This window comes from Phyllostomus discolor, chromosome X (genome assembly GCF_004126475.2).
Source record: "Phyllostomus discolor isolate MPI-MPIP mPhyDis1 chromosome X, mPhyDis1.pri.v3, whole genome shotgun sequence".
Lineage (NCBI taxonomy): Eukaryota > Metazoa > Chordata > Mammalia > Chiroptera > Phyllostomidae > Phyllostomus > Phyllostomus discolor.
In genome coordinates this window covers 4,322,426-4,347,388 of record NC_050198.1, presented here as the reverse complement: position 1 = coordinate 4,347,388, position 24,963 = coordinate 4,322,426, and the positions used below count along the sequence as shown (strand labels likewise).

Below are 24,963 nucleotides of genomic sequence, written 5' to 3'. Positions count from 1 at the left end.
TATTTGGGAAGCACAGGAAGAGAGAACAGAATTGTGTCCATTATGTGTTCTCTACATGTGGTTGTAAGTTTTTTGTTAGACATTTTCTACTCGAGCAGAGACCCCATAGTGTAGTTAAGAACGGGGACTGCCAAGACTTGCCAGCCAGCCTTTACCATTTATTTTGCAACTTCTTAATAGTTGTGTGACCTTTGACAAGTTACTTAACCTCTCTGGGTCTGTTTCCTCTTCTGCTACTTTCAGCCATGATAATAGCACCTACCTCGTAGTGTGTTTCCTGATGAAAAAATAAGCTAATATTTATGAAGTTTGTAGAACAGTGCTGGACATAAGTTATTTGTTAAATTGTCAGCACCTGCATTACTTGTTTTCAGTTACAAACACTTGAAGGCAGAGGCCCAGGGCCATTTACACCTGATTTGTAGCAGGAGCCTCCCCTCAACAATGCTTTGCCTAATGGTGACACAACACCCAGCCCCCCTGGTGGTGCACTTGCCTCGTGCCAGCAGCTGTACATGATCTGGTAGATGGTGTCTGATGCCAGTTTGGGCCGGTAGAGCCTGTGGCCCTGGGAGACCTTCACAACCACCTGGGAGTTGTCGTACAAGTCATAAGGCTGCTTCCCCAGGCTGAACACTTCCCACATCAGGATCCCTGCATGACGCGGAGGCGTGGCCAGCAGACAACAGAGAAAGAGAGCTGATGTCAGAAGGTACAGAGTTTCCTGAATGAGCTTCACACATGCAAGGTCAGGAAGACTATGGCTCAGAGTGAGGGAACCCTGGGAAATGAATGCTAGCAGAAAGGACAAGGTATGGAGGGTGGGTCTGTACCATCACTTCTGGAGCCCAGGGTCACTCCTCCATATTCCCTGAGAGCTACATGTCCCTTCTTGCTGGTAAGTGGGTAAATGGCAAAGGCAGCTTCAGGGGGAGCTACTTGGGGCCAAGATTCTTGGGCTACTTCAGGGAAACACCTGGGGCTTCAGTAAACCCACAGGCCTCATGATTCTAGCCCTTAGGAGTAACTGATTGAAGTAATCACCCTTCCTTTACCTTTATTTGGCAGTTGTGTGCAACAATTTCATTGCACAAGCAAATTACCTTTCAGTGGAAATTTAAAGATAAAATCATTGACAGCATTGCTCCTTTTCTTAATGCCACAGTGGTTCATAATATTCTGTGGGCCGGGTATCCTTTTGAGAATCTGAGTAAAGCCATTGGCTCTCCCTTGGTAAAATGAAAGCACAGCATTTTTGTGTTTGGTTTCTGGGTGTCAGCAGTCCCCCAGCTAGGGCATCATGAACTCCAGGTTAAGAAACTGAGTTCTGGTTACCCTGGCTGGTGTGACTCAGTGGATTGAGCGTAGGCCTGCAAACCAAAGCATCACCAGTTTGATTCCCAGTCAGGGCACATGCCTGGGTTGCAGGCCAGGTCCCCAATAGGGGGTGTGTGAGAGGCAACCAATCTATATTTCACTTACAGGTGTTCTTCTCCCTCTCTTTCTCCCTCCCTTCTCCTCTTTCTGAAAATAAATAAATAAAATCTTAAAGAGAAAAAGAAAAAAAAAACCCTGAGTTCTGGTCATGGTGGTCAGAGTCTGGCATTGGGATCTGTCAGATGTGGCCTTTGAGGACCAGTTCTGTCCCTTAGAGGCTGGGAAAATTCCTTACCCTCTCAGTTTCCCCATCTAGAATATGCAGATATTTGCACATCATATAGTTGCCATGAGGATTAAATAGAATAAAACATGTAAAACACTAAAAAGAGCATGGGGCATTTCAACTGTTCTTTAAATGGTGGCCATTTGCCATCATACTTATAGCCAGGCCAGAGAATTTGAATAGTGAGCCAGCTGCCAAACCGTGGAAAACCAGAAAGATGTACGAAGGAAGAAAATTGTTCTACAACCATAAATGAAGTACTACTTTCAAAAACTTTTCTGGCTTTTAGGGGTACAGATTTTATGTAAAATGTTTGCAATAAAATAATACTGCAAGTTACCGTGGATGCATTAAAAAACCATTCTAAAGCAACCATCTAAAAACATGTTGCTTCCTTTACAACACTGTTCTTTGGGAGGATATCCACTTATCGCGAGAATGATTTCATTGCTTAAAATATCTTTGCAGCTACTCTTTCAGAATTGCTTTCAGAGGCTCTGGCTCATTTTGAATATCTCTATTGGTAACAAATTATTTAAGAATGGATTTAGTTTTGAAAACAGCCAGAAAATGCCATAAACCAAGTTCTGCTGCAAAGATGAGTGATTACGCTGGATCATGCAATTTTGGTCAAAAACATGGCAGAACTCTTGAGTAAGCATACTGACATTTTAAAAAAAGTATCTTTCATAAGGCATATCAACTGAAATAAGGAGATTGAAACTAATTTTGACAAGTTAATTAGCACAAAATGACATCAAATAGTCACCAAAATGCTATCTTTTTGGTTTTTCCTTTTTCTGTCTACATTGGATTATTTTTTTTACAATGAACGATACCACTTTTACAAAAGGAATAATTATTTTTAAAAAATGTCATATAAAAATAAATGGCTAACTAAATTATGCTTTTGTAAAAGACAGTCTTATAGATGTCATTCAGAAAGTCAAATTATGCTTATGGACCAAGACAAGCATGAAATTACTCTCAGTTGAATTCAATACATTCTATAGCTTTATAATAATTTGGATTATTTATTGTGGATCCATCTGACAGTGATTGTAAATAGGCCTTACATTCCTTACAGAGTAGAAAATATCAGCAAATCTACAAACTCACAATTAAAGAGTTACTTGATTTCTAATTATCTTTACCAAATTTCAAAATAGATCTTTTAATAAAATAGAGGTCAGTAAACATTTTCTATCAATGGTTGCACAGTAGGCATTTTAGGATTTTTTGGATCATGTGGTATCTATGGCAACTACTCTGCTCAGCTGTTGCTGCACAAAATCAGCCAGAGACAATACTGAACAAATGGGCATGGCCAGACACCAACAAAACTAATTACAGGAACAGGCCACTGGATTTGGTCCTGGGCTGTGGCTTGCTCATTCCTGCTCTAAATTATGATTTTAATGAGGATACTAGTTGAAATTGATATGGGTCACAGAGAGCACTGAGTCATATTTAGTTTTTACATTAGGCATGCTCTCAAAATGGCCCATCAGAAGGAATTGTTATCACAGCTGTTTTCATGCCGAAAATTGATGATTCCATTGTAAAGCCTTCAGTGTTTTGGACTTCATGCAAACTCACTTTTAGTTTTCAATGATTCCTTTTAGAATATTGCTTGAAATCTTCAGTACAAGAGAAGGTGGTAGCAGAATGAGAAGGTGGTAGCAGGATGCAAATTTTAGAGTATGTGGTACACATCCTGCCCTGACTGGTGTAGCTCAGTAGATTGAGTGCCAGCCTGTGAACCAAATAGTCACTAACCGATTTGACTGCCAGTCAGGGCACATGCCTGGGTTGCAGGCCAGGTCCTCAGTAGGGGGCGCACGAGAGGCAACCACACATTGATGTTTCTCTCCCTCTCTTTCTCCCCCCTTCCCCTTTCTCTAAAAATAAATAAATAAACCCTTAAAAAGTATTAAAAAATAAAAAGAATATGTGGTACACATCCTAACACTGACCCAAGAAAATATTTTCTTTTTCTATCACTTGCTTGTCTACAGGTGATTTTGTAAGCGCTCAGGGCTTTTGCTAAAAATGGATGTTGCTACTCTTGTGGTTTCCTGTTGTGGAAACTAGCTTGTGAAATGGGGCTGGGGCCTGTGAGGCCACATTCTTACCGAATGCCCATATGTCTGACTTGCTGCTGTATTTGAAGTAGTGAAACACTTCTGGGGCTGACCACTTAACCGGAAACTTTGTTCCGACTGAACTGACATACTGGTCATCAAGAACATACCTGTGGGGGGAAACATCAATACAGACCTTAAGCCTTTAGTTGTGCAGCATGGGAAGAGCTCTGCTGGCCGCCATCGCCTCGTGGCGGGCGGTACAGCCTGCTGAAGGACACAGAGGCAGCCAGTCTCAGCTGACTGCCTCGGTGTTCTTGATCTTTCCCTTCCTTTCAATGAGAGTTTCCTAGAGGTTGCTTATGACTTGGAGGCTTTAAAAAATGATATCTAACTTTGAAAACAGCAAAGTCTGAAGCAAAATGTTTGCTAAATATAGAAAAACACCAAAATGTAAACATAAAATCACTCAGAATCCCACCCCAAAGATGACCTGTAACTCTGCCACTCATGATACATTTTTGCTTATATGTTCCAGTCTTTTTTTCTATATATAACTTGAGCAAAATTGGATTTCTGTCGTATTTAAACTTGCTTTTATTTTTTCTTTAATGGCATATCAAGAACATTTTGCCCCCGTAGTTACATTTTAATATACAGCATCATGTTGAGTGGATGAATGTGCTCTTCTGGATTAACATAATTTGTTTAACTATGCAAACAGTGTCTGATCTTCTGCTGTTATAAATAATCATGGACAACAATATCCTATGGAGAAATAAAGACCATAAAATTATGTGGTCAAAGATATTCACTACATTCTAATAATGATAAAAATAGAAGCAATCTTAATGTCCACATGCTGAAGAGTGATTAAATATTATATGGTACATTAATACAATAGAATAACATGCAGCCATTAAAAGTGAAATAGCTCTATATTTAGCAAAATAAATAGAGGTCTAGGGTATATGGTTATGTGTAAAATCAAGTATATATGATTTGTTCCACTTTTGTGGAAATAAACAGTAAATGTACTTATTTGTGTGTGTGATTGGGTATACCTAGGAATCAGGTATGGAAGGACATCCACCAAGTGTGTTAGCAATGCTTACTCCTAGTGCTGAAAATGGGGTAGAGGGGAGAGGCGAATTCTACTTTTGGCTTTATACACAATAGCTATATTTCTCACAATGATCACATACTATTTATATAATTAATAGAGGGGAACCCCATATATTTGCCCACAAAAACAAATAAATGATGACTCATAAATAGGAAAATAATAAAATAAAATGAAAATTATGAACACGGAAATTTTAGATACAGTTTATAGGAAAAGTTTACACATCAAAATGTGTTAGAGATATTTACTATAATTTAAAACACCCGAAAAAGCTGGTTTGACAAGTCAGACTTTGAAATATTAATAATAGTAATAGTAAAGAATGCATTTATATGATTACATACAGCACCTGTACTTTCCTCCCTGGGCCTACCCAGCTCCTTAGACATCATCACAAGGCACCCAGAAACTATACTGGCACCCCCCTGCTGGGGTATGCTTACAGCTTAACCCTTCCTTCAAATCATCAGGACCAATTTAAGTCACAGGCACCTGAACGATGTGACACAGAGCTTCATGACCAAAAGGGTCTGGTGCATGACCCCCAGGATCCCTTATTCAGAGCAAGACCCTGTGTTCCTCTTCCTAAGCAACAAAGAACTTGAGGTATATTCCCTGTATACTGTTCTAACAGTCAATATTCCTACTTTTACAACAAGGTGGGGACCGGGCCTGTTCTGAGAGCCACTCCCTGCCCTGAGAAGCAGAGAGCAGCTTTTTCTCTTGCATTTGGGAGAGCTATACATATGGAATGTCAGTGCAGAAGACTCGGTGCATGGTGGTTGGAGTGATGGCAAGTAGCATGCAGCTAAAGGGGTATCTTGCAATGTTGAGGGGTCCCAGAAGAGCACTTCCTAATACTAAATTTTGGGGAATTCTTAAAGAAACAGATTCTCGCCCTGGCTGGCGTAGCTCAGTGGATTGGGCGCGGGCTGCGAACCAAAGTGTTGCAGGTTCAATTCCCAGTCAGGGTACATGCCTGGGTTGCAGGCCATGACCCCCAGCAACCGCACATTGATGTTTCTCTCTCTCTCTCTCTCTCTCTCTTTCTTTCTCCCTTCCTTTCCTCTCTAAAAATAAATAAATAAAATCTTAAAAAAAAAAGAAACAGATTCTCCTATGTTGTTTTAGGGATATGTTTGCTAAATACAGAGCTGGTCTTGGTCAACTCTTCAGATCTCTGTGAAACTGCATTATTCCTTCTCAGAATTACACAAGTTTATGTTGAGTCAGCACAATTTTATAGCTGTATTTTGTCACAATGTCCAGGACATCAACTTGCCCTTTAGAGCAACTGTGGGCATTTTGAGGGTATGGATTATCCCATTCATATCGGTATGTCCCAAAGACCAAGGAATCTAGTATAAACTCGACAAATGTTTGTTGAATGGAAAGGCCAGCATATATGTCTTCATTTCCTATGTAAAGTTATGAAAATTAGCTCTGAGGCTTAAATTGTATGAGGATTCAGAATTAGGGAATAGAAGAATCTTTTAAAGTGCTATTAAAATAAAAATGTTTCTCCAAAGAATTAAGTGGTGGTAGAACACCCATCTGGAGAACCTCAGAAAAATTTAATGCCATGATAGCAAAAATTTTCCTAGTGTTAATGCTCTACCCATTTGAGTATATATTAAGAACTGTCCCCCCTCCCCCTGCCGACAGTGCTAAAGGAAGCTTCATCAACTGTCTATCTGTTTATATACACATTTATCCAAATCATCTGGCTGTAGTATGTTATATTTAAATGTTTAGACTCTTTCATTGAGTTTATTTGGAAGTTTAGAAAATATTAACGTGTTGAAAGAACTATAAGGAACTTTGGATAATTTCTAAAGTACAAGTTCATCTTACAGGTAAGGAAAGGTATAAAATATGTTTCATAGGTATTCAGAGGTTGTATGGGGGAGGGGATCCAGGTTTCTAAGCATCCAATTCAGAGCACATTCTGTATCACCACAGGGCCTTCGATTATGATGGCATTTAGATGAGAATGGAAATCCCCCTTTCATTGGTTGCCCCTTTGGAACTGGCTTACCTTGTCATTCCAAAGTCAGATACTTTCACAGAGAGATCACCGTCTACCAAGCAGTTCCGAGCAGCCTTTGGAGAAAACAACAAAATTATCATATGGTAAAAGTAACGGAATCTTCTGACATCAAAATCTGACATTCTTCTTCTGTTTGGGAGAATTCTCAGCAAAATCTAAGATTGTATATCAAAACCCCAAATGTTGGGAAGTCATCTTTTTTTCCTTTGCAGTTTTCAACTTTACAAAGTAAAAATGTGCTCCCATAACTATTTTTCATCCAGGCATCCATCCTTGTCAAACACAAAAAGTATTTCACATTAAACACAGAATATGAGCTCCTCAATGAGAGGGGGGAAATCGGTCCTAGGGGCTCCTCTTAACCACTAGGATCCCATGCAGTTACATGTGCTCTTAAGGTATAAATGCTGCACCAGAGACGCAGAATATACTTGCCTAGTATGTATGGCATGTTGGCTGTTTAGCACAAGAAACTGTCTAAAGACAAATACCAGTGCATATCAGGCAGAACACTGCCCCACTCCCATTCTGACCTAAACACACAAGTTTCATTTCTTTCTGTTTTTTTTTTTAATTTATTTAATTTATTTTTTTAATTAAATGACTGCTTCAGCACCAAGCCTTTCCCAGAGTAAAGGTCAACTTGAGTTTAACGGGTCAAAGAAGCACTAAATTGACCAACACCTCTCCTTTCCATCTCTTTCCCTTCAAGCCCAACACAACCACATAGATCTTGATGGCTTCTTTTATTTTTTCTGGCCTCTCTATACTTCAAATATTTTATTTTGAAATTGTGATTAAAAAAAGATTTTATTTATTTAATTTTAGAGAAAGGGAGGGAGAGGAACATCAACGTGTTGTTGCTTGTCATGCTCTCCCAACTGGGGACCTGGCCTGTAACCCAGACATGTGCCCCAACCGGGAATTGAACCACTGACCCTCTGGTCTTCTGTTTGCAGGCCATCGCTGATTCCACTGAGCCACAGCAGCCAGGGTGAAATTGTGGTTTTTTAATCACAAAACTGTCATGTATTTAAGCAAGTCATAACCGAGCAAAAAGCAAAGGTGGACTTCTTGCCGTTCCTACCAAAGGCCCCCTTGCTGGAGGTGGGAACCGTGAACTGCTTTCTTTTCTTTCTTTGAGTTTCTAAAGGCTTTGCTTACCAAGTCCCGATGTATGAACTGGTGGCTCTCCAGGAAGGCCATGCCTTCACAAACATCATAGCACATTTCTAAGAGCTGGTAGGGTTCAAGTCCTTTTCCATGACTCTTCAGATAATTAAGCAAGCAGCCATTGGTTATATATTCAGTCACTATGTATATAGGGTATCTCTTTGAGCACACGCCATAGAATTTCACCAGCTTTGGATGGTTGAGTTTCCTGGAAATAACAGATTTTCAAAGTTCAGTATTGAATTTGCACACTCCATTTTCCAGATGTCCTGAAAAAGAATCACTCTTAGGTTTTCTTTGTTTGCATCCACCCCCACTCCTTGCTCCTACTTGAACAGACAAAGAGGAAAGTTTTGGATTTTATTCTGGGAACATTAGCCTTTGGAAATAAAAAAACATGCTGTCTCATATTGGACATCAACAACCCAGCAGCAGCCTAGTGGTTTGGGGTGCTGTGTTCAGCTTTTGTACAGAGAAGCAGGGAAGCAGTGGTCTTGTGCCTTGCAAATCCTGTTTAGTCTTGCGGCATCTTGAGAATTTCCATGACTAATTTGGAAAAAGCTACAACTAAATATCACATACTTCTTCTATTTTAAAGTATCTAACTTTCATGTCTAAATATTTCTAAAACAATTGTATCTGAATATAAAAGGTGTAGATAAAATGTAAATACTGGTAGTTGCCATGTTAGGGAAATGAGATTAGGCATTTTTTTTAAAAACACATTTTACATTATTGTATATTATTTTTTCAATAATCAATTTAGAAAATAGTAACCACATGACATAGTGCTTCTGGTATGTCATGACAGATAGACAGTTAGCTGTTAAGATGTTCATCAACTTGTCCTATGTAATTTATTCTTATCAGTTTACAGGATGATTCTTTAATGTTCAGATGTGTAAAGTAAACCTAAATGTAACTTGGCAACTTTTAAATGTTTTAATAATCGAGGACTTATTAAATATTTAGTTTTTTATTTGACTTATTAAATATTTAGTTTTTAACTGTAGGAAAATGACTTATCACGTTACTCAGGGCAGTGAGCCCAGTTACATATCTTTCAGCAACTGTAGAGACCTGCATGGTATTCAGCAACTCTCTCTTCAGAAGGAAGACTTGTGACGGGACACAGGTCTATCACCCAATGAAATCTATTCTTTGAGCAAGTTTTGTCACTAACCAGAGGCAAGTGGTGGGAACACCATGCCACCTGGTACCCATGACCTGCTAGGTTTCGGTTTGACCATTCGATGTAGGATTTGACGTTCCCCTTATGGTATAGTTTGACCTCTTTTTTTATGACTACATGATTTTTTAATGACTTTTCATGACTCTATGATTACCAACGTTCTAATAGCAAAAAAAAAATGTTTTAAAGTTACACAGGACATGGAGGTTACCCCATGAGCCTAAGGGAGTTTCTGTTAGATTTTTCTGTCCTACAAAAGGGAGACATCAGGGCCTCCTCCCCAGTTTTATGATGGCCCAATTGCTGAAAACAATGAGCTACATAATTTGCAGGCATCAGAGCAAAATGAAAAGGCAGAGGAGCTTATTTAAGAATAATTAAGAAGTTCAGGATGGTGACAGCACAGCTTTAAACCAAGTGTGGAGCCCTTGTAAGTGCCGAGGTTCTCAAAACTGTGCAGGTTGCATGGCCACGAAGCCAGCCCTAGCCCAAAGCTTGTATGCACATAGGCCCTCTGCTTCCAGGCCATTTGGTAATTGTGGTAAAAATGATCGTTCTGGCTCTCCTGGTATCGTTGGCCTTCGTAAAGGAATGACTAAGGAAACAGACACTGGAATATCTGCCCGAGCTTGCATTTCTGCTCTGCCACTTAAACTAGCTTGGTGACCTTGGGTAAGTTATTTAACATTTCTACGCTTCAGTTTCCTTTAACACAAAGATAGCAACGATGCATCCTTCACAGGCTTCTTACGAGTCTCAAACGTGTTAATATTTATAAAGTGCTCAGACAGATATCTGTAAATACCATGTGAGTGTTTAAGTAAAAATTTTAAAAGGACTATTACTCTGTAGCAGGCTAGGGTTTGTGATTTCATTATCTTTTACCAAAGTCTTGCTTTGGTGGTTTTTTTTTTTTATATCATGCTGCTTATTTCCACAAAAGTAGGGTGGCCAGCTGTCCCAGTTTGCCTGGTACTGGTGGGGGTGGGGGTTGCCCAGGACACAGGACCTTCAGTGCTAAAACCATGGAAGTATCAGATGAAGCTGGATGATTGGTTATCCTTTAGAGTCTGATTCACCATGTTAGCAAAAAGAGATAGATTCATTAAAATAATTCTTTGTACTTGCATAGGAGAAAGAGAGAGAGAGAGAGAACATATTTATATATATACATACGTATTGCCAAGAATTGTAGACTGTACTTGGAGCTGAGGCCCATTAGAAAGGGTATCTTCATTAACAGTGAGGAAAGAATAGGTTGAAAAAGGGATTTATTAGACTGCATCAAAGGTACCAGGATACTGTCCATTGGGCATTCCTTTTCAGTATTGCCTTAGTCTTGGCCTCTAGAGGCTCCTGCCCTCAGACATGTACTTTACAGGAACCCAGTATGTTCCTCATTCCACTATGTACCTCGCCAGAGGACCAAGGAGACATGCTCTCTCAGAATCTGTACACCCCTTTCTCTATCACCCTTGGGGTACCAGGACTCTGTAATCTTCTGTTCACATAGTCCTGAGGCCCGTTCCAGGACCTGTGCAGATTCTTTTAGAATCTGTCTCCCCAGGAGTGAGTCACACTGTTGGTGTGCCTACCTAACCAAGATAATTGGCCAATAATTGTTTGTGGGGGACGCAGAGGGGTCTTGGGTGTCCAGAATACTATGTTTGCACACAAGTACTGAGTACATTTCAGGATGGAGCAGGGGTTGGGAGGAGAAATGGGAGGTGGGGAGTTTGCAGGGGCCATGGGCCAGAGGCTGTTTTCTCTAAAGAGTCTTCAGAATATTAAATTTGAATATAGCCTTTCAAGTTGTCATGAAGTTCTACTTGTAAAAGCGAGCACAGAACCGATTTTACTTAACAGTGTGTCAGCTTGATTTATAACTTCTAAGTATACTTATATCTATGACATGCAAATTCTTGTTCCAGGCCTTGCAAGTGTTAGACTTAGGCCAGTTAGCACGAATGTCCTCCCATGCCGAGGGCTAAACTGCTTTTCCTCAGAAGAAACTTACATCATGGTCTGAGCCTCTTGGAAGAATTCGTCTTCTGACATGGAACCCTCCTTGATCATCTTAATGGCAACATCATACTGCCCCTTCCACTTGCCCAGATGGACTACTCCAAACTGGCCACTTCCCAGCTCTCTCAACAGGGTAATCTCTTCTCTTTTCAGTTCCCAGATTCCTAATAAGGCAAGACAGACAGTCTTTAGGATGAGAATACAAGGCTTTGGGGCTAACAGCATCCCAAGTAGTTTCCTCTCCAATAAGAGTTTCACATTGACAATATGAAGAACAGCAAGAATTTTGAGTTTAGGTTGATCACTTAGAAAACCCTTAATGATGTGGTCTTATGACCTATTAGGCCACATGATAGTACCAATAGAACAATATTGTTCTTGAAGAGCTACAGTTGTTGACAAGAAAGTTTACAGTAAAAACACTGTCCAGCAGAGGCATCTTGGAAAGAAAGACTCAATTTCAAAATGTGCTGATCCTCTTAGCTTGGTAAAATATCATTATATTTTCTTATAAAACAAATTAAGCTGTGATCTGGGTGGATATCACTATCCTAAACACACAAGGTTGAAAACTGGCTGCCCTGAGCAGGCACCAAATCCTGAAAGAAGAACAACAGGCAATGGGGGCTCCAGCAGCTGAGGACTGGGTCTAATAACAGGAAAACTTTGACAATGTTTTTGTCAAATGTTGGAAAGATTACAGAGTTAGGTTGGGAGGTCAGAAAGGGTTTCAATTTTTTGGTTATTTGTTTTTAGAAAATGAACAAACATATTGGAGCTAAAGCCCTCCCTGGCACAATCTGACAGGAGCCACTTTCCTGTCTTATCTGTTATTTTCAGTAAATTATATATAGAGAGATATATATTTTTTAAACCAAAAATGGTAGGAAATAGAGTTTAAGAGCCCAAGGGTATGTCCATACCACTTCCTAAGGACACGGAGGTGGGGACCTTGTTGGCCTTAGTTGACACAGGGTGGCGGAGTCTTGTGATCATGCCTGCAACAAAATCAGCATCATATAATCATATCAGCATCACATCACATCATATCACATCAGTTCACACCTCTGTGTATGCCCTCTCCAGAGTAGCTGGAAAAGCAGAGTTCAGGATGTTAAGATGGAGAGAAAGAGAGAGAGAGAGAGAGAGAGAGAGAGAGAGAACCCCTTCTGATCATATTCATCCTGTAGTTGTATCAGTTTATTTGACTTGACTAGTTAGCTCAATGTAAAGAAAAAATTAAGAGTAAAACTACTTTGTGCAATTTTGAAAATCCCATCAAAGTTAGTGGGTTGATAGAATCTTTCATTTTTTAAAATATTTATTTTATTTTATTTTTAGAGAGGGAAGGGAGGGAGGCAGAGAGAGAGAGAGAGAGGGGGAGAGAGAGAGAGAGAGAGAGGGACATCAATGTGCAGCTACTGGGGGTCATGGCCTGCAACCCAGGCATATACCCTGGCTGGGAATTGAACCTGCGACACTTTGGTTCACAGCCCGCGCTCAGTCCACTGAGCTACACCAGCCAGGGTGAATCTTTCATTTTTAAAAATCTCATTTTAATTTTGCTGTCTTTTTATAGTCCTGTATTTAAATATATATAAACATAGCACATACATTTGGTAAAATGAAACAAACCAAAGTAAACAAAAACAATCCAAACAGTACAGAAGAGTATAAAATAAAAAGCAAGCCACTTGAATTAAAAAAAGAATTGAACCTAATAGCTTTAAATGGCCAACATTTTAATTGTTTACATCAAGTTATGGTAAAGCTGGGTTAAAATAATCATAACATTTAAAATACCTTTGACCCAGCAATTCTACCACTGAGATTATACCCTAAGGATCCTGAAATACCAATCCAAAAGAACCTGTGCACCCCAATGTTCATAGCAGTACAATTCACAATAGCCAAGGGCTGGAAGCAATGTAGGTGCCTATCAGTAAATGAGTGGATCAAAAAACCATGGTACGCCCTGGTTGGTGTGGCTCAGTGGATTGAGAACCAGCCTGCAAACCAAAGGGTTGCTGGTTCGATTCCCAATCAGGGCACATGCCTGGGTTGCAGGCCAGGTCCCCAGTAGGAGGCGTCCAAGAAGCAACCACACATTAATGTTTCTCTCCCTCTCTTTCTCCTTCCCTTCCCCCATCTAAAAAAAAAAATAAAATAAAAAGAAGCTCATGTCATTCATGACTTAATAAATATGTCATTATTATTATAAAAAACCATGGTATATTTACACAATGGAATACTATACAGCAGGAAAAAACCAAGGATCTCCTACCCTTCGTGACAGCATGGATGGAACTGGAAAGCATTATACTAAATGAAATAAACCAAGTGGTGAAAGACAAATACCATATGATCTCACCTATAGGTGGAACCTAATCAACAAAACAAACAAGTAAGCAAAATAGAACCAGAGACATTGAAATAAAGAACAAACTGACAGTAACCAGAAGGGACAGGAGAGAAGGATAACGGGGGAAGATGGGGGAAGAGCCATCAAGGAACATGTATAAAGGACACATGGACAAAGCCAAAGGGGGTGGGTTCAAGGGTGAGAGGGCAGGATGGGTGCGGCAGGGGCGGGGGTGATATCATGGAGAGGGGAAAGGAGACAACTGTACTTGAACAACAATAAAAAAATATTTAAAAAAAAGACTTGAACTCATTAAAAATTTTTTTTCTGGCTTTAAGTGTGTGACATTTTCCAAGTCCTGGGAATTATCACAGGTGTTGCTTTTCTCTCCCTCCTTTTTCTATATTATTTATTTACTTTTTATATGAGTGGTCTTCAAATGGTTCAAATCCTATGTCTTTAATTGTCAAAAAAAAAAAAATTGGTGCACTCCATACACATACCCACAAGTACAATTGCTGCTGATTGCTACATGATGTGAATCATAAAATACTCTCACAAATAGAAAAGTTAAGAAAATAGGATTTTAAAAACAAATCTAAAACATGTTTTCTTCTTATACTCTGTGGGGTTGCTTGTGCATGCTCTGGAGTGGAATCGTCCCATCTGGAGATGTCTGTTTATACAATTGCTTTCCAAGGGGCACTTTTGAAGCACCACAGGTTAAAATAAACAATTGAGGAAATTGGGACAAAGGAAAAATACAAGTAGGGACCATAATCAAAGCAAGAAGTGAGGCCAATTCACTAATGCACATGTAACCAGGTTAGGTAGACTTGCGCAAATTTGATGATGAGCCCAGAGCATATTTTTACTCAGTGTTGGAAATTCATCCAGTCACAGCCTGTAAGTGGCACTAGTCTGGAAAAGACATTTAGAGGGCATTTCTTTTCAACTTCTTTCTACATTTATTGAGATGAGATTGGTATATAACATATGTAACTTTAAGGTGTATAATGTGATGATTTGGTATATGTATATATTGTAATATGTTTACCACAATAAGGTCAGTTAACACTTGTATTAGGAAGGGTTTCTATATACAGTTTCACCAGTCAAGTAGGCAAAATTTAAAAAGAGTAATAATACTCAGTGTTAATGAGGATGAAGAGTATTGCTGTTGGTGGGAATGTATATTTCTGAAAAGCATTTGACAATGTCTAAGTTTGAAACGTTCTTAATCATTATTTCAGAAATTTCCTCATATAGATGCATAGACCTATGTGTACAGGACTGCTTTAAAACAGTAATTGCAGCCCTGGCTGGCGTAGCTCAGTGGATTGAGCTCGGGCTGTGAACCAAAGTGTTGCAGGTTCGATTCCCAGTCAAGGCACATGCCTGGGTTGCAGGCCACAGCCCCCAGCAACCACACATTGATGTGTGTGTGTGTGTGTGTGTGTGTGTGTGTGTGTCTCTTTCTCCCCCTCCCTTCCCTCTCTAAAAATAAATAAATAAAATCTTTAAAAAACCAAACAGTAATTGCAGTGGGAAAATATTGCATATGATCCAACTGCTAATCAATATAGGATTAAGTGAATAAATTATGGAGTAATTCTGTAACAGAATTCTCTGTGGCTGTTAAATAGACCAAAGTAAGCTGTTTGTATTTGTATGGAAAGACTTCTAAACATACCGAGTAAAGAAAGCAGCTGAAAAGTGGTATGTGTAGAATGATCTTATCTCAGTAAAAATATAATGTATACATTTAATATGTATATATATATAAATAATGAATAATAAGTGTTAGTATCAGCACAGAAAAAATTCTGTTAGAAAGACACCAACTTGTATATCATTGGAGAGATAACCTCCATGGACATATGTTTGATTTTTGCAATCAACTTGTATAGGCAGAAAAAAAAACTGCAGATATTTTTACAAAGATAATTTGTATTCCTAAATCACTCAGCTTACTCAATTTAATTTTTTTCTGGCATTAGAAAGTGTATAATGTTATATTCCAGAGGATGTAGGTTAAAAATCACAGCAGGCGTAAGACTTGAGAACATTTTTTTTCTTACTTTCATGGTTCCATATGTAATTAAGAATATTAGGAGGATCAGTAGTATCCAAGAAAATTGATATTTATCAACAAAGATATATAAAAGAAAAACTGAAATAAATTACCTGCTGAATTGTGTTGATGATAGTGAATAAGACTTGGAATGGAATCAAAACAGTAGTTTTCAGCCAAGTACAATTTGTTTTCAGCATTTGTATGCACATGGTAATGTTTGACGGTTCCTTTTTTATCACTAGTAAGAAAGAAAGATTGTTAGAATGTTTTTTGATAAACAATGGAAGATTGATTACACAATGGTTAAATAATTATTTTAGGTGCATCTGCAAATTTTGGAGACAGAAGTCAGAGAGGATTTCTCAGTCTTGACATCTGATGTTTTTCCGGAGGTATCTATGACAATAAGTAATTATGCAAGAGGACTCCTCCCTGAACTCAACACATCCTTTGTGCTCATACAGAATTCACATACAATAAAATTCGAACTTTCTAGACTGTTCTCCCTTAGTAAGTATAAGGCTAGAATCTCCCTTTGATGATTGAAAGCCCTTCGGTTCTTCAGGATCACTATCCTGAACATCAATTCTCTTTTAGGATAATAATGAAGATCAAAATATGGGAGGCAATGGTGCTTAGGTAGTAGGCATTCTCCCCCAGAGTATGGGTTAGCAGGCTCTTTGGGGAGTGGAACAAGCAGGATAGAATTGGTGGGGATGTCCTTTAATGCCTCATGTGAACTTGTACCTTTTCTACATAAAACATGTTTTGTTTTTTCCTTTTGCTCTACTTTTAGAAAGTAGTAGTGAATTGATGTACACTGATTTAGGCTAATCAGGAATAATATGTCTTAGACTTGAGAGTATGTCATCATAGTTAGGAACTGGGCTTTGAATCCAGTTCTACAGCTTGCTGACTACCTTATTTGGTTGTTATAAAGACTGGATAAAATTATACACATATCAACCTGCACGATGCTCGGCACATAAGAAACTGTTAATAAATTGTTGTTGCTGTAATACCAGCCTAGTTGAAACTGCAACTACAAAAGGGAGAAAGGGTACTTTCTTGTTGCAAATGGCTATTCAGTTCTTGGTCTCCGCACAAAATTCACTCAAGCCCATTGATGGTGTTTTCATAAAAGAAGGCTTCTATATCCATTGATTTGGATTATTTTTGTTTGATTTGTTATCTATTTCCTGATTTTTCTACCTTACCACCTTCAAAAATAAATCCGGTGTCAAGAAACTTGGCTGGGTAGACTTATGATATCAGGTTTGGCTAAAACTGCAGGGCCAGAGGGCCACAGAGTTTTTGATATTCAGTGAACCAAGTCTTCTCCCGGGTCTTCATGGGTTGGCTTCAACCAGCATCTAGACATGCAATCTAGTACATGAGATGCATCATGGACATGGCTTCTGGCATTGGAAAAATGCCAGATGACTGCTTAGAATACATGCTATTCTCTTAAATTAGAGATAGGTGCTCTGTAAAGAAATTTTCAAAATATGAGGGTGGGATGGGGAGAAAATATGGACAACTGTAATTGAACAACAATAAAATAATTTAAATTAAAAAAAGAAAAACATTTTTAAAAATTATCAAAATAAAATAACTTTTTAATCACAAAAATATGTATATGTCGTACATATATATACCACAGGGCAGAGCACATACATATGTACCATATGTGGTACATATATGTGCCACAGGGCAGGGCACATGGAGAAGGCACCAAGGCAGAGGGTTATTCAATCCAACCATGAAAAGAAGGTTGCACATACAGAAATAATTTTTTTTCAAGTGGATCTAATCCAAATTTGGCCAGATTCTTATTTCAAAACTTTGGGACTTTTAGTGTAGAAATAGGAGTGTGGTTGAAGGAACATGAATTGGCTTTTGAAGGTCCAGTTTCAAGTTGGTCATTTTTAGCTTTGTGGGTGGGTCTTCATAAGCTGTCTTTGAACCTCAGTTCTCTCATCTATAAAATGGCACTCATAAAAACAGCTTTCCTATTTGCTTCATAGGATGATTAGAAGGAAAAAAGAGCTAACAACAAATGGGAAAGTGGCTTGTGAAACTCTAAAGTGGGATCCTGATGTTGATAATGATGACTTGCATGAGATGACTATGGGGGTCTTTTATGCCTAAGCATTGGGATGGGGGTATGGGAGCAGGTAGAATTATTTTTTCCCAGCAATAGCAATAATAGTAATTGCTGTTAGTTTATTGAGTGTTTACTATATACCAGCTACTGTTCTGATTCAATACATGAATTAACTCACTTCATCCATAGAACATAATCATTATTATGTCACCTTTTCAGATGAAGAGGTTGAGGCACACAGTTTAAGAAATTTGCTCAATGTCATAAAATGTTGTAACAGGTAGAGTCATGATTTGGACCCAGAAGAGTGGTTTCAAATCAGAACTCTTAATCACATAAAGAGAGGCCAGCACCCTGGAAAGAAGCTATCTGGGGAACAGAGCTACACTGATTCAACCTTTTGATAATTCTGTACCCACTGGAAAGACTTAACTAAACTCAGATGCTGGGGTAGGTTTCTCAGCTCAGCAGGTGGCTAGGACCAATGGTGTGTAAAGACTCCAATGCTATTTTTCTTTCTTTCTACACTTAGGACCAAGTTGAGGGGAATAACCAAGGATTCCTTTGACAAAAGTTTACTGAGGCATGCTGTGCACTGGGCACTCTGCTGCCCCTGGGATGGGCAGGAGAGGATCCCAGAGAGCAGATTCTTGGAAGTAAGGGGGAAAAAGGCCATTATAAATGGTCCCATTCAACAGAAATATTTTGATATAAAATTCCAGACTTTAAAGATGGCATATTATCCCAAAATGTGATTAAATGATCAGCATATTCAAGGAGATAAAATAAATAAACCCATGTCATACTTACTTCACAGCCTTACTAAATAAGGACACTGTGTACATTCCCACCTGGCTGGAATTTCGAACCATGAATGCTCCTTCTTTTCCCTGGAAAGGAAGTAAAATGTAGAAGGAACAGAAAAAAAATTATTATCCTTGAAAATGATTTTTTCCTGGTAGGCAGTAGGTAAACAGATAATTTAGGTTTACTTTAAATTTCACTGATGGCACAGATTATTCAACACTTGGCACAGAAGGGGACCCACACTTTAGCTTTCTTCCTTTTCTCACTCAGTTTCTTTATTGACCTACCCATTGTGCTTTGAATTTTCCTTTCCAGTTAATTTTAACCCCCTCTGATAATTTTGTTTTGTATTTATGTAAGCCTAGTGTTTTAATTTTTCAGAATTAAAATTTAAAACCACATATCATCATATCATGCTCTCAGAAGGTTATAGAAAACCAAAGATGTAGAATAAGTCTTTCTTAATGACTTGTGCTAATTCTAAACAGATCCACTTTCAGTCAAGATGGAGGCATAGGTAAATGCAGCTCACCTCCTTGCACGACCACAGCAAAAATTACAAATAGACCACAAAACAAATGTCACCCAGAATCATGAGAAAATTGAGGTGTGTGGAAGTCCAACAACCAAGAAATTAAAGAAGTTACATTCAACCAGATGGGTAGGAGGGGCAAGAATGCATGAAGAGGCACAGAAGCGTTGAGATGTGGAACAGATGGTCCCACATCCACATGTGGTGTATAGAAATCAGAAGGGATACCTTGGGAGTGATGGATCCCAGCCCCACACCAGTCCACCCCGCCCAGGATCCCAGTGCCAGGATGATAAGTCACCATAACTTCTGGCTGTAAAAAAACAATGAGGGTTGGGGCAGCAAAAGAAACTGTGGGTTTCTTAGGAGTCTCTTCTTAAAGGGCTTACAATGGACTTAGATCTTACACAGACTCACTCCCTCTGGGCTCTAGCACTGGGGTGGCAGCTCAAAGGGCACCAGTGGCATATGAGGAGAAACTGAAGTGTCTGGCATCAGGGTGAGTGCCGGGGAACAGCTTCCTCCAGGACAAAACCCCAGAGGCCAGACAGTGGCCATTGTCCCCTTTCTGAGCCCTCCCCCACACAGAACCACAGAGTGGGGATACTATATCAGAGATTCCCATCAACCTCATTCACACAGGTGGCCCCACCCTAGTGATTACCTAAGGCTCCACCCCACCCAACTTACTCGTGCACTTTTCTACAATAGGCCATGCTACTAAGACAGGGAGTCAAAGTAGCTCTATCTAATACATGGAAACAAACACAAGGAGACTACCAAAATGAGGAGACAAAGAAATATGGCCCAAATGAAAAAAAAAAAAAAACAGAACAAAACTCCAGAAAAAGAACTAAACAAATAGAGATAAGCAATCTATCAGATGCAGAGTTGAAAACACTGGTGATTATGATGCTCAAGGAATTCACTGGGTACTTCAACAGCATAAAAAAGACCCAGGCAGAAATGAAGTTTACACTAAGTGAAATAAAAAAAAAATTTACAGGGAACCAACAGTGGAGTGGATGAAGCCAAGAATCAAGTCAATGATTTGCAATAAAGAAGAAAAAAACATTCAATCAGAGCAGCAAGAAGAAAAAAGAATCCAAAAAGAAGAGGATAGACTATGGAGCCTCTGGGACAACTTCAAACATGCCAACATTCAAATCATGGAGTTGCTGGAAGAAGAGAAAGAGCAAGAAATTGAAAATTTATTTGAAAAAATAATGAAAGAAAACTTCCCTAGTTTGGTGAGGGAAATAGACATACAAGTCCAGGAAGCACAGAGAGTCCCAAACAAGATGGACCCAAAGAGGACCACACCAAGACACATCATAATTAAAATGCCAAAGGTTAAAGATAAAAAGAGAATCTTATAAGCAGCAGGAGAATGAGAGTTACCTACAAAGGAGTTCCCATAAGGTTGTCAGCTGATTTCTCAAAAGAAACCTTGCAGGCTAGAAGGGAGTGGCAAGAAGTGTTCAAAGTGATGAACAGCAAGGAACTACAACCTGGATTGCTCTATCCAGCTAAACTATCATTGAGAATGGAAGGGCAGATAAAGTGCTTCTCAGATAAGGTGAAGCTAAAGGAGCTCATCATCACCAAACCATTATTATATGAAATGTTAAAGGGACTTATTTAAGAAAAAGAAGATCAAAACTATGAACATTAAAATGGCAACAGATTCAACAACTGAATCTAAAAAACAACAAGAATCTAAGCAAACAACAAGAACAAGAAACGACTCATAGGCATGGAGATCATTTGGAGGGTTATCAGCTGGGAAGGGGAAGGGAGAAAATGGGAGAAAAGGTGCAGGGATTAAGAAGCACAAAATGAGAATTTCCGGCCAAGATGCAGGCATAAGTAGACACACTATGCCTCCTCACACAACCAAAACTAAGGACAACAAAAATCTAGAAACAAACAAACAAAAAAACTCAACCAGAACAGGGAGAAATGAACTGTATGGAAGTCTGACAACCATTCATCCAGAATGGGAAGGAGGGGTGGAGTCGAAGGCCTACAGAGGGGTCGAGGGGTCCCGGCAGGAGAAAGCGGTGGCTGGCAGGTGCGGGTGTGCGGGTGTGCGGGTGTGCAGGGCGCAGGCGGCAGTTGGCTGACCCCAGATGCGCAGGGGCAGCTGACGGAGCCAGTGGCAGACACTGGGCATGGGAGGCAACAAGCAGACCCAGTGAGGCACACAAGGCAGCTGGCTGTCTGAAGTCACACATTTGCACACAGATAAACTAGGCGAAAACAGGCAGCAACACAGACCTCGCAACCCAGGAACCCAGTGCCAGGAAATAAAGCCTAAAAGCACCGATTGAAAACACCTGTGGGGGTTGAGGTGCTGGGAGAATCTCCCAGCCCCACAGGAGAGCTCCCTGGGGAGACCCACAGAGTCCTAGAAAGTACACAAGCCCACCTGCCCGGGAGCCAGCACCAGAAGGGCACAATCTGCTTGTGGGAAGCAGCAGAGGGGACTGAAGTCCTAGAGAGAGCGAAGCAGACACCACTGTTCCCTCTCAGACCCCACCCCCACATACAACATCACAACCCAGCGACTGGGTTGCCCTGCCCTGGTGAAGGCCCCGCCCCTCATACACAACAGGTGTGACCAGCCCAAAGGGGGAAAAAAAGATGGCTCAAACAGAAATGAAAGCCTTGCAGCCAGTACTTTTAAGTGACTGAGAGATAGCCAACCTATCAGATGCACAGTTCAAAGCACTGGTGATCAGGATGCTCACAAAATTGGTTGATTTTGGTCACAAATTAGATGAACAAATGAAGGCTACAATAAGTAAACTGAAGAAAATGCACATGGAACCAACAGTGATGGAAAGAAAACTGGGCTTCAAATCAATGGAATGGACCAGAAGGAAGAAAGAAACAACCAAACAGAAAAGAATGAAGAAACAAGAATTTGAAAAAATGAGGAGAGGCTTAGGGACCTCCAGGACATCTTTAAACATTCCAACCTCCAAATTATAGGGGTACCAGAAGGAGTAGAGGAAGAGCAACAAATGGAAAACTTATTTGAACAAATAATAAAGGAGAACTTCCCCATTCTGGCAAAGGAAATAGACTTCCAGGAAGTCCAGGAAGCTCAGAGAGTCCCAAAGAGGTTGGACCCTAGGAGAAACATGCCAAGGCACGTCATAATTACATTAGCCAAGGTAAAAATGAAGGAGAGAATTCTAGAAGCAGCAAGAGATAAGGGGACAGTCACCTACAAAGGAGTTCTCATCAGAATGTCAGCTGATTTCTCAAAAGAGACCTTGCAGGCAAGAAGGGGCTGGAAAGAAGTATTCCAAGTCATGAAAGGCAAGGACCTCCATCCAAGATTGCTCTATCCAGCAAAGCTTTCATTAGAATGGAAGGGCAGATAAAGTGCTTCCCAGATAAGGTCAAGTTCAAGGAGTTCTTCATCACCAAGCCCTTATTACATGAAATGTTAAAGGGACTTATCTAAGAAAAAGAAGAGAAAAAATATGAACAGTAAAAAATGACATCAAACTCACAGTTATTAACAACCACACCTAAAACAAAAGCAAACTAAACAAACAACTAGAACAGGAACAAACCCACAGCAATGGAGATCACATGGAGCGTTAGCAACAGGGGAGTGGGAGGAGGAGAGAGGGGGAAAAGGTACGGAGAATAAGTAGCATAGGTGGTAGGTAGAAAATAGACAGGGGGAGGGCAAGAATAGTATGGGAAATGTAGAAGCTAAAGAACTTATGACACATGGACATGAACTAAAGGTGGGAATGTGGGTGGGAGTGGGCGGGCAGGGTGGAGGGGAGTGAAGGGGGAAAATGGGACAACTGTAATAGCAAAATCAATAAAATATATTTTAAAAAGCACAAGATGGTAGGTAACAGAAGCACAGAATAGACAGGGAGATGTTAAAAATGGTATAGGAAATGGAGTAGCCAAAGAACTTATATGCATGGATATGAACAATGGTGTAGGGATGGCTACTGTGAATGGGGGTACTGGGTGGAGGGGGCAAAGGGACAAAAATTTGGACTACTGTACTAGCATAATCAATAAAATATATTTAAAAATAAACAGATCCAGATTCAGAAAGAGCAGATAATAAACTGGGAATGTGACAAAATACCATGTTAGATAGTGAAGTTATTACATTTTCATCAGTACCCCTCAAAGAGATAATTGGTGTGTTATATAAGGTTGAACTATATCAAAATGTCATTTTGTAGGTCAAAAGAGTTTGCTATTGGTTATTCCATACCAGTTAGTAACAACATCATGTAGATATGTTCCTTGTTATATCTGCTTTATTGTGGTTTAGGTGCTAATGAGAAGTGACAGAGCTAAGGCTGACTGTTACATAGATGGCTCCCAATAAATCATCATTCTTCATTCATGCCCTGTATATTCCCCTCTGACATTGACTCTGGGCTGGGCCACGTAACTTGTTTTGGCCTGTGGGACATTAGCAAATATGATAAAAACAGACTATATGGTGCATGCACTGAACTGTGAGGCTCATCGTCTTTAACCACTGCCTTAAGATCACCATGCTGTAAGGGAACCCAAGTTAGCGACATGGAGAACTATGGCATCCAGATTGACTGCCTCAGCTAACCTCAACCTCCCAGGGACTACATCCACCAGCTAAATGCAGCCAGAGGAGTGGCCCTTAACCAAACCTGCAGAAGAACTGCTAGCCCAGCTGAGTCACTGACAGAATTGTGAGAAATCCTAAATCTTGTTGTCTCAAGCCACTGAATTCTGAAGTGGTTCATTACACAGAAGTATATAGTGGAAACACAGTAAATGGCTATGTGTGAAGGGCCTGGTAAACTATAGGCTGGACAACTAACGCTATGATGATGTGACTGTATAATTAGCACTAAGGTTTCTGCAAGAAGTGCATTACCCACTGGATCCAACATTAGAAAGAGATTCTTAAGGGATATTTTAAAGACCAGACCATTTACCTTTTGTCTCAGTAACTGTTCAGCTTGTGACCTGGAGATGTTACCTGCAAACCAGCTGCAATAGGACAGAATTCCAATTTTAATAGATAATAATATTTAATTGCATAACTTGTTACTCAGCTTTCTAACTGTATCCTTATACAATATATAATTAACACTGTAGATGTTAAGTTATAGTTTTAGTAATATTTTAAGCTAGTCATAGTTAATCAAAAGACTGTTCAGGGAATATGATTCAGTATATGCCTATGAGAGATAGAAGAAAGAGATGATCAGGAATAAGGAGAGAGGCCTGGAGAGGTGAAGTGAGATTGTGTGTGAGACCCCCATATGCACACTTACACATATACTCATACTCACAGGCACACACACTTTGCTCGTGTCAGTAATTTTCCTGAGACCTGTCTTTGTTTGTTTTAAAAAAATATTTCAGCATTTCAATGTCAGAGCAGCAGAAGCTTAGGCCTAGTCCTGCCACATAATTTTTCATTTAAACCTTGGCATCTTAGTCTTTAATAGAATGGAGTAGAGATGCTCATGAACTTGTGGCCATAAAACAGATGCTTCTGTGATGCTGATAGAGCAGGAAGCTGGTGGCACCAAGCACAGTGTGAGAAAGCAAACCCTAGATCATATTGTCCTCTGGTCCTCATCTCCCTTTGGCATCTCTTTGACTTTGAAGAGGGCATGTCTCTCCTGATCATTTCCCATAATGCACACCCCTCACAAAACATTTGAATCTAGAAATGGTCGTGATATAGACTCTATAAGGTCAGATCTGGGTTTTCT

At 39.7% G+C, this 24,963-nt stretch overlaps 1 protein-coding gene across 3 annotated transcripts in view; it reads right to left on the bottom strand.

The window, feature by feature from the left end:
• The window catches only part of BMX (BMX non-receptor tyrosine kinase), a 52,097-nt gene that overhangs the window by 2,151 nt on the left and 24,983 nt on the right, over window positions 1-24,963 (bottom strand). For 2 of the 3 annotated variants that reach the window (XM_036016505.1, XM_028522817.2), the window contains exons 10-18: window positions 24,175-24,229; window positions 18,670-18,749; window positions 15,863-15,990; window positions 12,237-12,311; window positions 11,306-11,477; window positions 8,088-8,304; window positions 6,912-6,976; window positions 3,799-3,917; window positions 497-654 (exon numbers count right to left, since the gene is read on the bottom strand). In XM_036016505.1, coding sequence (XP_035872398.1) covers window positions 497-654; window positions 3,799-3,917; window positions 6,912-6,976; window positions 8,088-8,304; window positions 11,306-11,477; window positions 12,237-12,311; window positions 15,863-15,990; window positions 18,670-18,749; window positions 24,175-24,229 — 1,069 coding nt within the window. The remainder of the gene's footprint in view (window positions 1-496; window positions 655-3,798; window positions 3,918-6,911; window positions 6,977-8,087; window positions 8,305-11,305; window positions 11,478-12,236; window positions 12,312-15,862; window positions 15,991-18,669; window positions 18,750-24,174; window positions 24,230-24,963) is intronic. The other variant, XR_004900930.1, reaches the window with a different exon arrangement.